Raw genomic sequence first — 14279 nt, 5'->3', positions numbered from 1 at the left:
CACAAGGCTGAAGGAGGGAAAGGTTGGGGGCTGAGGGGGAGGACATAAACATATTTACTCACTAGATAATAGGAGTGATGGACTAGGAGGTAAGTCACTGTTATAAAGATGACCCCAGACTCAGTTCCAAAGACTGGTGTCTCATAGACTTTTTAATTAAGGAGGTTGAAGTGCATCATTTCGATTATCTTGAGAAGTGGGCGCACCTCCTTGGAAGGAGAGAAAATGCTAGAGGTGAAAGAAGCCAAAGCAATCTTCATAATTAGTAATTGCCTAACTCCTCCCTTTTGGATCAGGATTGGTCCTAATCCTTCTGGGTTACAATCCTCCTTATATGCCCCACCCCCTTACACACATTATGTGCCTAGAATTGTGTTATCACTCACCCACCTGGACAGAGAAGTTAGCCTATCTGCTGATTTCTTATCTACTTAGGTGTAAACTTAACTCTCATTTTTCACAGTCACCCATAGCCCTAGGTACACACAGAGAGAACAGAAGTTGGGGGTTGGGTGGGAGCAGGCCAGGTAGAACTGACTGGCCCAGGACAGAGTCCATCTCTAGGCAAGTTAGGCAAGAGGGAAGAGGTCTGGTTAGGGCTGGAGTGTGGCTGCAGATCACCTGAGAACATGATGTAATTCAGCAGGTGGAGCCCATGGCCTCTATATAAGGCAGCCTCCCAGGCTCCTGTGAACTCAGGACACCTGCTAGCTTTCATTGGAATCTTTCAGTTTCAGCTTCAACTAGAGGTAAAGAAGTCTGATCATGAGGCCTCTTGGCATCGTCCTGCTACTGTCACTGGTTCTGTGCTTCTTGCTGGGTAAGTTTCTCCTTGGGCACACCACTCTCACATTAGGGCCAGTAGCCCTCAGACAGCCCTTCATCCAGAGCCCAATTTGACTCTAGCTGCACTCTCATGGGAGTTTTTAAAGGTTAAAATATAGGGACTCAAAGCTGGTGAAACAGATGCGTTAAGAGAGTGCCTGAGGCTAGAAGATTTCTCCACAACATGCTGTGTGGGAGGGAACAAGAGTTTTATTATCCCTGTTTTACAAAGGAGAAAATAGACACTAGATAGGTGAACTGGGAACACAACTAGGAGGTGGGAGAGCCCACCTCTGAACCTAGGTCTCCAGGTTATAAGACCCAGAATACAGACTGCACCTCTGAGGACCCGGATTTGGGTTATAGATAAAGGGCATTGATAGGGATATCATAGACAAGATTCCTATGTTAGATAGCAGGTTACATGAGAATTTTGACTTACGTTTATGGAAAAAGTGAGATAGAGAGACAGAGGCAGAGGCAGGAAGACAGACAGACACACACAGAGAGACAGAAACAACTAGGTGGCACTCTTGGATTCAGGAAGACCTGAGTTCAAATCTTTCCTCAAACACTCACTAGCTCTGTGATATCATGATAATCACTTCAATGTCACCCAACCAGTTTCCTTATCTGTAAAATGGGGATAATAATAACACCTAACTCACAAGGATTTCATGAAGATATAGAGACAAATATGTAAAGAGCTTTGAAAGCCTTAAAGTATTATGCAAATGCTACCTATGATTTGCTATTGTTGTTTTCATGATTTCATTTGATCCTAAAAACCCTATAAGTGTCTTAGCGATTGTTCCATTTATTTTACACAGGAGAAAGTCGAGTTAAGTGAATCACTCAGGGTCTTACAGGGAGTGACTGGGTCAGGATGTGGACCCAGATCTCCTGATCCCCAAACCAATACCTTTGCATCCATGGTTTATTACTTGTGTTGTTTGAGGACAGATGTAAGAATGAGCTGAGATGCAGTGAAAAGAGCTCTCAAATTAAGGTCTGGATACCAGACTTGGGTTCTTGGCTCTGATTGTTAGCTATGAGACAATGAGCAACTTAGTTCATCCCTCTGAGCCTCAGTTGCCTGATCCATAACTTGGGAATAATAATCATCAGTCTACTTATTTCATGTGATTGTTGTGAGGACAGGGCTTTTATCCATACTAAAGGACCACTTCAATTGTTAGCTTCCAGCAAGGATTCTAACAGAATTCTAATATCCACAGGTCATTATGTAACCATGGTATCATCAGGGGATGTTAGAAATCATAAAGTCCTACCTTCCTCATTTTCATAGATGAGAAAAATGAGGCCCGAGGAGGTTATGTGATTTGCCTGGGTGCTAAGTGTCTAGGGGAGATTTGAATCCAGATCTTCCTGACTGTTAGAATGTCAGGGCACTCTCTAGTACTGTAGCTTTAGAGCAGGTAAGGTCCTGGATGAGCTGAGGGAGTATATTTAGTGAAAGCTCCCTCCACAGATGAAATCACAAGTCTAAACCCCACTCCATAGAACAAATTTGCAGTACATTGAGCCCATCCTCTCTCCCAGGCCAAAAGTCCCTTCTGCAGATATCCCAGGAAGGAATTACTCAATCTCTGCTTCAGAAATGCCAATGACAAGAAGCTCATTGTTTCCCAATGTTGTCATTCCATTTTGGGGGACAGATTTTCTTATTAGAAAGCTCTTATATTGAGCCCAAACAGTTACCCTATACCTATCCCCTACACCATTCTACTCTCTGGGGCCAACCCAAACAAGTCTAATTCCTTATGGACAATGGAAATCTATGATCACAAAGAACTAGCAGAGATGCATCAAGAACAGGACATGCCTAGCATGCATCCCCTTTTTCAACAGGGCAATTAACCTGGTGAGGTCAGTAAACTACTGCAATACAGACTGCCTTAGAATATAGAACAGTGTTTGACAAAGGAACTCATGCTATTCTTGCAGACAAGACAGGGAGTCACAAGTCACACAAGAGGGGGAGGAAGTGGCTTCAGAGCTGTTTTAATGGAGAGAGTCAAAGAAAAGTCACAGGATCAAAGATTTGGAGCTAGAAGAGACATTGGAGGTCTTTGATCTAATGCCTTCATTTTACAGATGAATAAAGGGAAGGGCACAGGGCTAGAGAGCTAAATGACCTGTAGCCCATCATAAAAGTAGCAAATGGCAGAGCCACAATTTGAAGATGGGTCCTTTGACTCCAAATTGCATCACACCATTCCAATCATTCCTGCTTGGATATCAACTCACGTGGAAAGAGGTCCCTAGTGGGGGGGCTCTAGGGAACTGTGCTTTATCTTCACTGGTTGATAATTTATCAATGACTTCGATAGAGACAAAAATGGCATACTTGTCAAATTTTCAGGTGACAAAAAAGCCAGGAGGGAGAGCAAGCATACACTGAGGGACAGGATTTAAAAAGATGTTGACAGGCTAGAACAGTAAGTCAAATTTAATGATATAAAATTTTAAGAAGCATAAAAGTAAAATTTTACACTTGGGTTCAAAAAATCAATCTCACAAGTGCAAGATGAGAGTGTGACTAGTCTACTACAGTTCATCTTTAAAAGATGTAAGGGTGTCATGTCAATGGTGTACCTGCCAACTCTGAGCTTATCCCCAAGATTCTGGCATTGGCTCTCTTCTCTTTTCTCCCTATATTCCCTCACATGGTCACATTTTCAGTCCTTGTATATTCAACAATCAACTAAGAGTAGATGACTAGAGATCTACATATCTAGCCCTGACTCTCTTGAGCTCCAGTTATATATCACCAACTGCCTATTGGTTTTTCAAAATGGATATTCCAGAAATTCAGGATGTCCAAAGAAAGTATCTTTTCCCCAAAACACATCATCCTTCCAAATATCCCTATAACTGTCAAAAAACATCACCATCCTAAACCCATTTAGTTATCTAAATTCACAGGTGTGGTGTGGCATTCAACTTTTTGGTCTTGCTAAACTTATATATCCAATACCAAATTTTGTCATTTCTATTTCCAAAACATCCCTTGTGTAAGATCCAGAGAACCTCCTACCTAGAGAATCCTGCATCTCCACACCCCTATCCCCCAAACAGTGGGACAAGTTTGGTACCAAATGAAGAGGCCAAGGAACTCCAGATTGATTATAGGTAGTAGTTGAAGGAGTAGAATGATGGATCCCTGCCAAGAGTTAACAATCTTCAGTCCTGGGGCAGTGGCCAGATCACAGGGTGGATCCCAAGAAAGCCCAGTCCTAATTATACAAATCAAACAAAGGGAGGTGGAGCTATAGAGTACATCACTACTGATTGGTGGATATTTTGGATTGCTGCTTAGTAATGAACTCATTTCCAAGCTTGGATTTTAAGCCAATGTTGATGGTTAAATGACCAAATGCAGGATTGTGTACTGGTCATGTACTGGACACGAGCTGGTCACTGTGTCCGTGTTATGGCTTTCATCAGTCACAATATCTAAGTATCTAAATTATGATTCAGTATCTAAGTTAGGATTTTTTATAGGTCACCATGTACAGGCTTCCACCTTTCACAGAGTTCAAGTTAATGGCTTTTCACTTCTTGCTGTGTATTTATGACTTTTCCCCAACAGGGACCCCATACCTTGCTCTGCACTTACAGAGTCACCACCCTCATTTAAAGCCTTATCCCCTTTCAGCCTTGACCACTGCAATATTTGATCCTCCTCTTGGTCTCCAGTCTCTCATCTCTCCAGTCCTTCCCCCACCCAGTTGCTGAAATGGTTTCCCTAAAGCACAGGTCTAACCATGTCATTCCTCTACTCAAGTAGTTTTCAAAGCTCCAGTGGTTTTCTGTTATCTCTAGGGTCAAATATAAGATTCCTTTGCCTATCCTCTGTAGCTCTTCACAGGTTGGCCCCTCCTTGCTTCTCCAATCTCCACATCACTCCCCTCTATATGCTCTACAATCCAGCCACATTGGACTCTTGGACTCTTCTCACACCACACATTGCATCTCCTGTTTCCATCCCTTTGCACTGGCTGTTCACTGTGCCTACAATGCTCTCCCTCACTACTATCTTTTGGAATCCCTGCTTTCCTTCAAGACTCATTCAACTTCTGCTGAAGTCTGTCCTGATCTCCCCAGCAATTAGTGCCTTCCCATGCTAAGTTACACTGTGTCTGATTTATGTGTCCTTTATATACCTCTGTATGTATACATTGTGTTCCCTTTTTGAACACAAGTTCTTTGGGAGAACAGACAGCTTGTCTTTGTATCTGCAGTATTTAAAATAGCTCCTAACATATGATAGGCACTTTAGAAATACTTATTGATTAATTGAACAACCCTGTGAGATAGTTATTTTCCCCATTTTACAAAAGAGGAAACTGAGCCTTAGGAGAAAAAAAAAGTGACTTGCTCAAGACCACACAGCTAGTCAGTTCCAGAGGAAAATTCAACCCTAGGTCTCTAGTTCTAGCTCCAGTCTGTTTTTAGCTACCCCGACCTGTTTTCCAAGTTATCCACACTCAAGAAAAGTATATCAGAAAAAATACTTGTTAAATGATAAGCATACTTTGTATTCATTCAGCACTTTATGCTTTCTCAATCACTTTTGGACCTACATCCTAATTAGTGTCCCATCCCAGCCCCTTTGAAACAAATAGAACAAAGGTTGCTATGTCCATTTTGCAAATGGGCAAGCTCAAGTCCAGAACAGAGCAGTAACTGCTCCCAGCTCATACAGCTGAGGATAGACCCATGACTGAAGCCTGGGTCTTCTTCCACCAAATGCTCTGCTTTTTAAGTATTTCAACCCTACTTCTGGTGGATAGGGAATGACAAGGACTTTGGATTACTCCTAATCTATCCGGGAATTAGGGTTATTTTTCTCCCAGATGAGCTACCTTTTCTGGGAATCCTTTTCAAACTTTTGAGAAACACAATAAGCCAGATGGAAAGGTGATTTTCTTACAAAGGAAAACAACTGTCAGCAAAGCTCAGATGATAATTAAGATTTCTAGAGACCTTAGATTGCTTTCATATGGATTCTCTCTTCTCTAAAGCAAATTTGCTGCCTTATCCTTCCCTCCACCAACCAACCAACACCTTACTAGACTGTTTCATGAGTCACTATGGCCAAAATATTTGTCTAAGAACCATCCCTTTAGTGATAAGCATTTCCACAACTAGCTAGGCTGATTGCTCAGACCACAAACATACCTTCTGAGATTACAGCATTACTAGTTTGAAAGCACCTCCCAACGTTTGTGCTCTCCTAACATAGCCTTCAAGAACTTCAATTGTTATTTCATGCCTTGATGAGTCAACAGAAGAAGGTTTTAGTGAAGACAGCCAAGAACAATAATTCAGATTTAGATAAGAGGACTGGGGTTCAAATCTTCCATTTACTACTTGTATAATCTTGGGTCTCAGTTTCCTCATCCACTAAATCAGCGGGTTAGTCTAGATGACTCTGAGGTCCTTTCCAGCTCTATGCCTATGATCCTATAAAGGAATGTTATTATTTGCAAAGCATTTTATTTACAAAGCAGGTAGCATAAGTATCATTATTACTATTGCATAAATTAGGAAACAGTGTCAGAGAGAAGTGACTCTTCCAATCTCCCACAAAAGAGTGACTGGCAGAGACAAGACTGAAACTTATAGCTCAAAATGGAGAAATCTTTCCAGTTCTTAAATCTGAGAGGAGGGGACCAAGACTGAGAACATGCAAAGAGTCTGATTAAGATGTAGCTCATTTTACAAGTCATCTAGAAAGGGGGAGGAAAAACAATCTTTCAGAATTATGTATTTTACTCACTTGGTAACAGATATAGAGAATGTCAGAGGTAGATGGGCCCTTGAGATGATGAAACATGCCAATCATTACATAGAGTTGATGGATTTAGGGTATGGAATAAGACATATATTCTTATGGACAGTCATTGGGGGAATTTGTTTTGCTTGACTATTCATATTTATTACATTTTTTTCATTTTTTTTTTACCAATAAGGGGATGTGAAGAAGAAATATTAGATTTCTATTCATTTTTTTATTAGAAAAGTGGGTGGGGGGAGATGCTCCATATGTAATATGTTCCCTGCACTTTCAGATGAAGTTATTGCATCAATAAAATTGAAAGTGAGCCCCAAGAAGAGATGGTGAAAGGTGATGTTACATCACATTTTTGTGTAGGATAGACTTGCTCAAGTCACTCCCTAAGAGTGTAACCAGTGGCCTAATTATGAATATTTATGATCACGCAAAGAAAGCAAACTATTTAATTATATAGATCAAATTAATGGTTTAAAAAAAGGTCTAGGATGGCTCTCAGGTTGCAAATCTAGATGCTTCAAAGTGTGGTGGTGCCCTTGATAGAAATAGGGATAGTAGGAGGGAGGATAGGTTTTGGAGAGAACATGATGAATTTTCATTTTGAAAGTGTTAAGACTGAGGATGTCTATGGAACTTCCAGAATTGGGTGTCCAATGGACAGTCCATGATGTAGAATTAGAGCTCAGAAAAGAGAAAGAGATGACATTGAACCTATGGGAGATGATCAAGTCACTAAGAGAGAGAATGTTGAGAGAGAAGAGAGCCCAAGACAAAGCGCTGGAGTATACTCACTCAAAGGGTTCAGAATATGTATAATGAGGCAACAAAGCAGATTGTGATGGAGCTGTCACACAAGAAGGAGGAAAACCAGGAGAGAGAAATGCCATGGAAACCCAGAGAGGAGAGAATGCTTGAGATATTAGAATGGTCAACAAGGTTGAAAGTTTCAGAAAGATCAAGGATCAAAGATAAGAACTGAGAAAAGGTCATTGAACTTAGTAGTCAGGAGATTATTAGTAATCTTTAAGAGAGTGGTGATTATCCAAAGACACCAAGCATGCTCTCATTTTTCTGACTGCTCAATCTTCTTTGCTTGAAATACCCTGCCTTCCTATGTCTACCTGTTCCAAAACCACATTCCTCCAAGAAGTCTTGGCCTTTCCCACAGTACTTATCAGATTTTGCATTGCCTTATATTTATCTGTATTTCTACCTTTTCTCATGGGAAGGTCTCTTGTCTTATTTATCTTTGTACCCCACTCCAGCTTCCCCAACATTATAGAATCTCAATAAACTTCATTAACTTAAAAGAAGAATAATATAGAACATAGGATATAGAACATAGACTGTTAGAGCTGACAGTCACCTTTGATCCTGAAACATGAAGTGACAGAACTGGAAGGGAACACTTAGATTATCTAGTTTAACTGAAAGCAAAGTGAAATGCAGTGACAGAAAGAGACTGGTCCAAGGTCACACAGTGATTGACTAGCACAGTAAGGACTAAGCCCCAGGTGTCCTGATTCCCAGAGCCAAGGATTTGTAAGTGAAATAATGGATCAAAAAATACCTGTATCTTTGTTCAGCTGACTGGACTTTTGTCTAATTCTGCCACATTTCAGGGGACTGGAGTTTATGGGAAGACCAGTGTGATAATCCATCATGCTGCAGAGACACAAAGGGGTGGGTGGAGAGGCTGTGGCTGTAATCTGGATTCCTCTGGCTCCCTTATTCTCCTTCCCCCACCCCCAAAGTATTTGTCTTACAGACAAGGCAAACCTAACCTTTTAAAAATTTGTTTCCTAGATACTGCACGAGCTGAAGTCCAAGATGTAAGAAGAGCTTCTACTTTATCATTTTAACACATCTCCTGTGCCATGGTGAAGGGACCATTGATTCTCACAATCCATTCAGCATTCAGCACCTAATGACATTCAGCACCAGAATGACACCAGTCTTTTAACTAAGATCAAAAGTTACTTCCTCTTTCTGGACCTCAGCTTTCTTCACAATTAAATGAAGAGATGGGACAAAATGATCTCTGGATCTATGTGTTCTATGTTCTGAGATCCCTTCCAGCTCTGACATTTTCTGTTCTATGCTCTGACATTGCATGTCCTATGTTCTGAGCTCCCTTCCAGCTTTATCTATTGTGTTCTGTGTTCTCACATTCTGTGTTCTGTGTCTGAGATCATTCTATCTCTGACATTTTGTGTTCTGTGCTTCACATGACATGTTCTATATTCTCCCTTACAGTTCTAATCCACTGTGTTCTATGCTCTGACATTCTGTGTTTTATATTCTAAACATACTTCTAGTTAGGAAGACCTGGGTTAGAGCCCTATATCTGTCCCCTACTGTCTATGTGACTCTGAGTAAGTCATAACCTTCAGACAACCCCAGGAAACTAAGGTCATAATTAATTATTACAGAACAGTTACAGATCTGCAAGGATAAAGGATATTTCCTCACCAAGAATTCCATGTACCAATGAAATCACAAGTCCCTCCCACCCCCATCCCTAAAAAAGGGTCAGGAAAGTAACTCCAGAATCCATTCAAAGTAAATACAAAGTAACTTCAGGAAGATGAGGGGCCTCATATGGAAGATCCTATTTGAGTTGAGCCATGAAGGGAGGTAGTGATGCCAAATAGAGTGAGAAAGGAGGACATTTCAGGCCCTGGGAGCAGCCTCTGCACAGATACGGAGGTTCTAGGAGATGGAATGTAGAGCTTGGGGAACACCAGCTAGACCAGTTTGAAGGTGTTGCTCCACAGGAAACATCTCATAGGCAAGGAGCTATACTGACCTAACCATGGTGGTCATCTATGGTCAGAGAAGCTCCACAACAGATTCTTCATGGCAGCCTTGTGTGAGTGAATGTTCTTTCCTAAAGGAATCCACAAGCACAGTAGAGGTATTCAAGCCAAGGCTGGATGATTTTTTGTCAGATACATTGGAGAGGGGAATCCCTGTTAAGTACTGGTGCCAGCTAAAATCCCATCTTCTACAGGAAGCCTCTCCCAATCCCCCTTAATTCTGGTGCCTTCCCTCTGTTGATGATTTCCAATTTATCCTATATGTAGTCTATATTTTTTGTTGTTGTTGAGTCATTTTCGGTCACATTGTTGAGTCATTTTGAGTAATGTCCAACTCTTTGTGACCCCCTTTTGGGGTTTTCTTGGCAAAGATATTGGTAGTGGTTTGCTCTTTCCTTTTCCAGCTCATTTTATCGATGAAGAAACTGAGGCAGAGTTAAGTGACTTGCCCAGGGTTACACAGCTAGTATGTATCAGAGGTTGGATTTGAACTCAAGTCTTCCTGACTGCAGGTCTGGCACTCTATCCAGTGTGCCACCTAGCTGTATATAATTGTTTGTATGTTGTCTTGCTATCAACAGGCAGTCTTTTCTCCCTACCTCTTGATAACAGGGACTGTCTTTTACTTTTCTTTGAGTCTTCAGTACTGAGTATGGTGGCTGGAACATAATAAGTGATTAATAAATGTTTACTGACTGAATGATTGGTATAGACCCCTCCCAGTTCTGAAGCTCTGAGTATTTGGGTGTCTGTGATATAGTAGGAGAATCAATCTGTTTTATTACTCTTCTAGCCTGTCTGCTATTCCAAACCAGGATGCACCAAAGAATATAGCCCTGTCTGTGGCACTGATGGAATGACTTACAGCAATGAATGCATGCTGTGTCAGGAAAATAAGTAAGTATCACCATGACTTTCTTTAGAGAGAACATTTAAAAGCTCAATGCACTCACTCCCTAGGACTGGGAACTTAAGAAGAACTTAGAGGTCTTCTAGTCATCTAGTAGAGTTCTTAACCAGGGTCTCCAGGGTGGCCCCCCGGCCAACAGATCAGTGGAAAAAACCAGGTCCATGAACCTGGATGAGATAAAAAATTACATCTTTATTTTTACTAACCTCAGACTGAAATTTCTCATTTCCTTCAATTATGAAAGTAGGCAACAAACTGAAAATGAGTCAATTGGCTTCACCAAACTGCCAAACAGGTCCATCTCTCTGTCATTCTCTCTGTCATTCTCTCTCTCTCTCTCTCTCTCTCTCTCTCTCTCTCTCTCTCTCTCACACACACACACACACACACACACACACACACACTCCTACACCTTAAAAACAAGACAAAACAAAAGTCTGATCTTGTCCAAAACCTTAATTACACAGAGACCATGAGGGAGTGGGTGCTGACTTGCCCAAGGCCTCCCAGGTAATAAGATACAGAAATGGGATTTAACCCTAGGTCTGTTAGCACCTAATCCAGTGCTCTTTCTACTATACAATGATGCTCTAATTACATATACCTGTCTAGGTGTGAACAAGTTCCACATGATTAGAAGGGCCAAATGGATGGAGAGAGGAGCTCAGATGATGTAAATTAGGTTACCACTACAATTACATCAAGGAAGAGTACAGTGGATAGTGAAGAGTCTCTCATAAAGAGTTCCCTTGAGTCCATTTTACAATATGGAGGGTCAAGGGGGGACATTTTGTGTTCTGTGCTTCACATTCCATGTGGTCTTCACAATCCACATGGTCTTGGAGCCTGAAAACTTGGGACCTAGTCCTAACTCTGCCACTAACTTGCTTCATGATCTTGGGCAGGTCACTTCCCCTCTGTAAGCCTAGGTTTCCTCTTCTGTCAAATGGACAATTTGGACCAGATGGTGTTTAAGTGCCCTTCCCTGAACTCCTATCTAGAGCTAGAGGTTTGTGTACTACAATCTTCTTATCAGTAGCTCAATGCCTGTTACCCAGAGGGGATGCTTATGCACAGCTTAAGGGTCTAAGAGTTAGGGCATGGCATCCAAGTCAAAACCCATGGATGTAAACTTTGGTTCCCTCTACCACCATATTCTCTGGCCAACATTTGGTATATTGCTTTTCTTCAAGGGTTCTCAACATTCTAGCTGGAGATGCCAGACACATACACTTGAAATAATAAAATAATCAGGAGGGCTAAATAACATGGTGTATACTCATAGATTCGTTATTAGTTACTCTCCCTCATGCACCCTTAATCTCAGCCAAGCTGACTTACTTGCTATTCCCTACATGTGAAATTCCACCTCCTCCCTTTGTGCCTTTGCATAGGAAGTACCCTATGCCTGGAATGCCATCCCTCCTCAGCTCTGCCTCTTGGACTCCCTGGCTCCAACAAGGCTCTTTTTCAATTAGCACCTACTACATGAACTAGGTGATTTTCCCTAATCCTCGCAGTTGTTGAGTCATTCTCCCCATTCCTCCAACCAATTACTTTGTGTTTATTGACTATACAGTTTGTATTTCACTCAAATAGATTAAGCTCCTTGAGGGCAAGGATTGTTTCATTTCTGGTTTGTTTGTTTTTTTTATTCCTAGTGCTTAGCACACTGCAGGGGCTTAATAAATGCTTTCTGAATTGAATTAGATAGAATCTGAAAGACTCCTCAAAATGTAGAATACCAGATCTGGAGGGGACCTTATAGACCATGCAAGTTAGCTACTATATTTTAAAGAAAACTGAATTGCAGGGAAGATAATTTACCTACCCAAGGTCACACAGATCATTAGCAAAAGAGCTATAATGCACATCTGATTCACAATTTGTAGCTCACTGCTCTTTCCTAAGGGCTACTAAATCTGACCTCAGACACTTCCTAGCTGTGTGTCTCTGGGCAAGTCACTTAGCCCTGTTTGCCTCAGTGTTACCATCTGTAAATGAGCTGGAGAAGAAGATGGCAAACCACTCCAGTTGCTATTGTTCATCCTTTGTCCTCAAAGAGGATCTGTATCTTTGCCAAGAAAACCCCCAATGGGGTCATGAAGAGTAGGACATGACTGAAAGGACTGAAGGACATTAACAACAAAGGAGTTCAAAGGAGGAAGACTTCAGTGAATTGTGGAGGAGCAAGGGAGGTGGAGAAGGGGACACTTGAAGGAGGAATATGATTTGGACCAACTTAAGGAAAGGGGAGGACCTTCCCTACCCAGGGAATAACTTGATGAAAGGGCCAAGGGAGGGTTGTGCCTGCTGAGACTATGGAATCTGAGGGCTAAGGTTGAGATTGAGGATTAAGACCTAAATTTCTTCCCTGCATAGGACACATTTCCAAACTATCCTCCAGTTTTACCCTAACTTTATCTTCCATCAGAGGCCTCCTCCTTACTGGGAACTGGGATAGTAGGGAACTACCCAAGCCTGATACACCAGGTTGGTCCCACACTTGGGTCTCTCAGTGTGAGGGATTATGAAGAACCCCCATTCCCTGGGCCTGGTTTGGTATCTTGAGACATTCTAAGTGGCTGATGGTTTCAATGCATTTACAAATCTTGCTAAGGTAAACTTGGAATCATTTGGCAATTTTCACATGGTCTGGCTAAGTTATTGACATGAACTTACATCTTTATCAGCATTAGGGGGGAAAACAAAAATAAGGTGTCTTTGATTTTTAGAAATCCAACCAGGTTCCAAGGTATGATCATCAACTCATAAAACACAGAAGGTCAGAGTTGGAAATGACCTTAGAACACAAAGCTTTAAAATGTACCTATATCTCAAACACATATTTTCCTATAGACTAGAACCTTTACAATTAACATTTGATCTTTGCAACAGCCTTGGGAGGAAGGTGCTATTATTAGTCATTTTGAAGACGAGAAAACTGAGGCAAACAGAGATTAAGTGACTTGCATAAGGTCATATAGCTGGTGAGTGTCTGAGATTGGATTTGACCTCGGGTCTTCCAGACTCCAGGCTCTCCACCTCTATCTACCATTGCTTCCTAGCTGCACTTGATCTTATCCAGAAGAAACACATGAACCAATAAGATGAAGTTTGAAAGCTCTGGACTTAATCCAGAGAACAGAAAATGAAACAGGGCAGGAAGAAAAGTATAAGGGAGGGGATATTAATCATTGCCTTTCAATATGGGAAGGATTGTTGAGGTGGGAAGAATGCACTTGGTTCTGCTTAGCACCAAAAGGCAGAAACAAGAAGCATGGAGCAGAAATTTCCAAGAAGCTGATTCAAAGCAAGAAGTTTCTGACAAAAAAAATCTGGCTATCCATGAAATAGCTAATCTTCTGATGCTCTTTGTTCTAAAGTTCCTTCCAACTTTTACCTTCTGTGCTTTAAGGTTCCTTCCTAATGTTCCATCTCACCGTTGTTCTAATAATGACTTCCTAGGCAGAATTTTCTTTCCTGCTTCAAGGACTAGATTTTTATAATAGTAATGACTCACAGTGCTCTATCTTTTCATTTCTTCAACAGATTAAGAGGTATTCCCGTCCGAATCCAAAAACAAGGGAGGTGCTGAAGAACCACAATATCCTGGGTGCCAGTGGGACAGCATCATGGCTGGCCAGACTGATTCTTTAATAAATGTATAAGATTGATTCTTGCTGTTCATGTGATTTCTCATGAAAAAAAATGTGTTGGAGAAAGAAAGTGTTGCATTGTGTATAGAAGACTGGCCTCTGGGTCAGTTTAAATCCTGTCCCTGACCCTCTAATGCCTTGTGGGTTCAAGTCCTGTTCCTGACCCCTACTGTCTGTATGACACATCACCCCTCAGTCCCCCAGGCAATGCTTCAAGATTATAAAATGCAGAGAATGTGCTA

At 41.4% G+C, this 14279-nt stretch overlaps 1 protein-coding gene across 1 annotated transcript; it reads left to right on the top strand.

Annotated features, from left to right (window-relative positions):
- Positions 1-733: 733 nt before the first annotated feature.
- SPINK1 (serine peptidase inhibitor, Kazal type 1) lies at positions 734-13990 on the top strand. Its single transcript, XM_027842038.1, has 4 exons — positions 734-820; positions 8456-8481; positions 10262-10365; positions 13931-13990. Exons 1-4 carry the CDS (start codon positions 766-768, stop codon positions 13974-13976), a joined length of 231 nt encoding a protein of 76 aa, XP_027697839.1. The 5' UTR covers positions 734-765; the 3' UTR covers positions 13977-13990.
- The last annotated feature ends 289 nt before the right edge of the window (positions 13991-14279 follow it).

The sequence above is a fragment of the Vombatus ursinus genome, unplaced genomic scaffold (assembly GCF_900497805.2).
Source record: "Vombatus ursinus unplaced genomic scaffold, bare-nosed wombat genome assembly UNPS02014863.1, whole genome shotgun sequence".
Lineage (NCBI taxonomy): Eukaryota > Metazoa > Chordata > Mammalia > Diprotodontia > Vombatidae > Vombatus > Vombatus ursinus.
The sequence above is the reverse complement of the archived record's forward strand: the minus strand, read 5'-3'. Positions and strand labels throughout refer to the sequence as shown.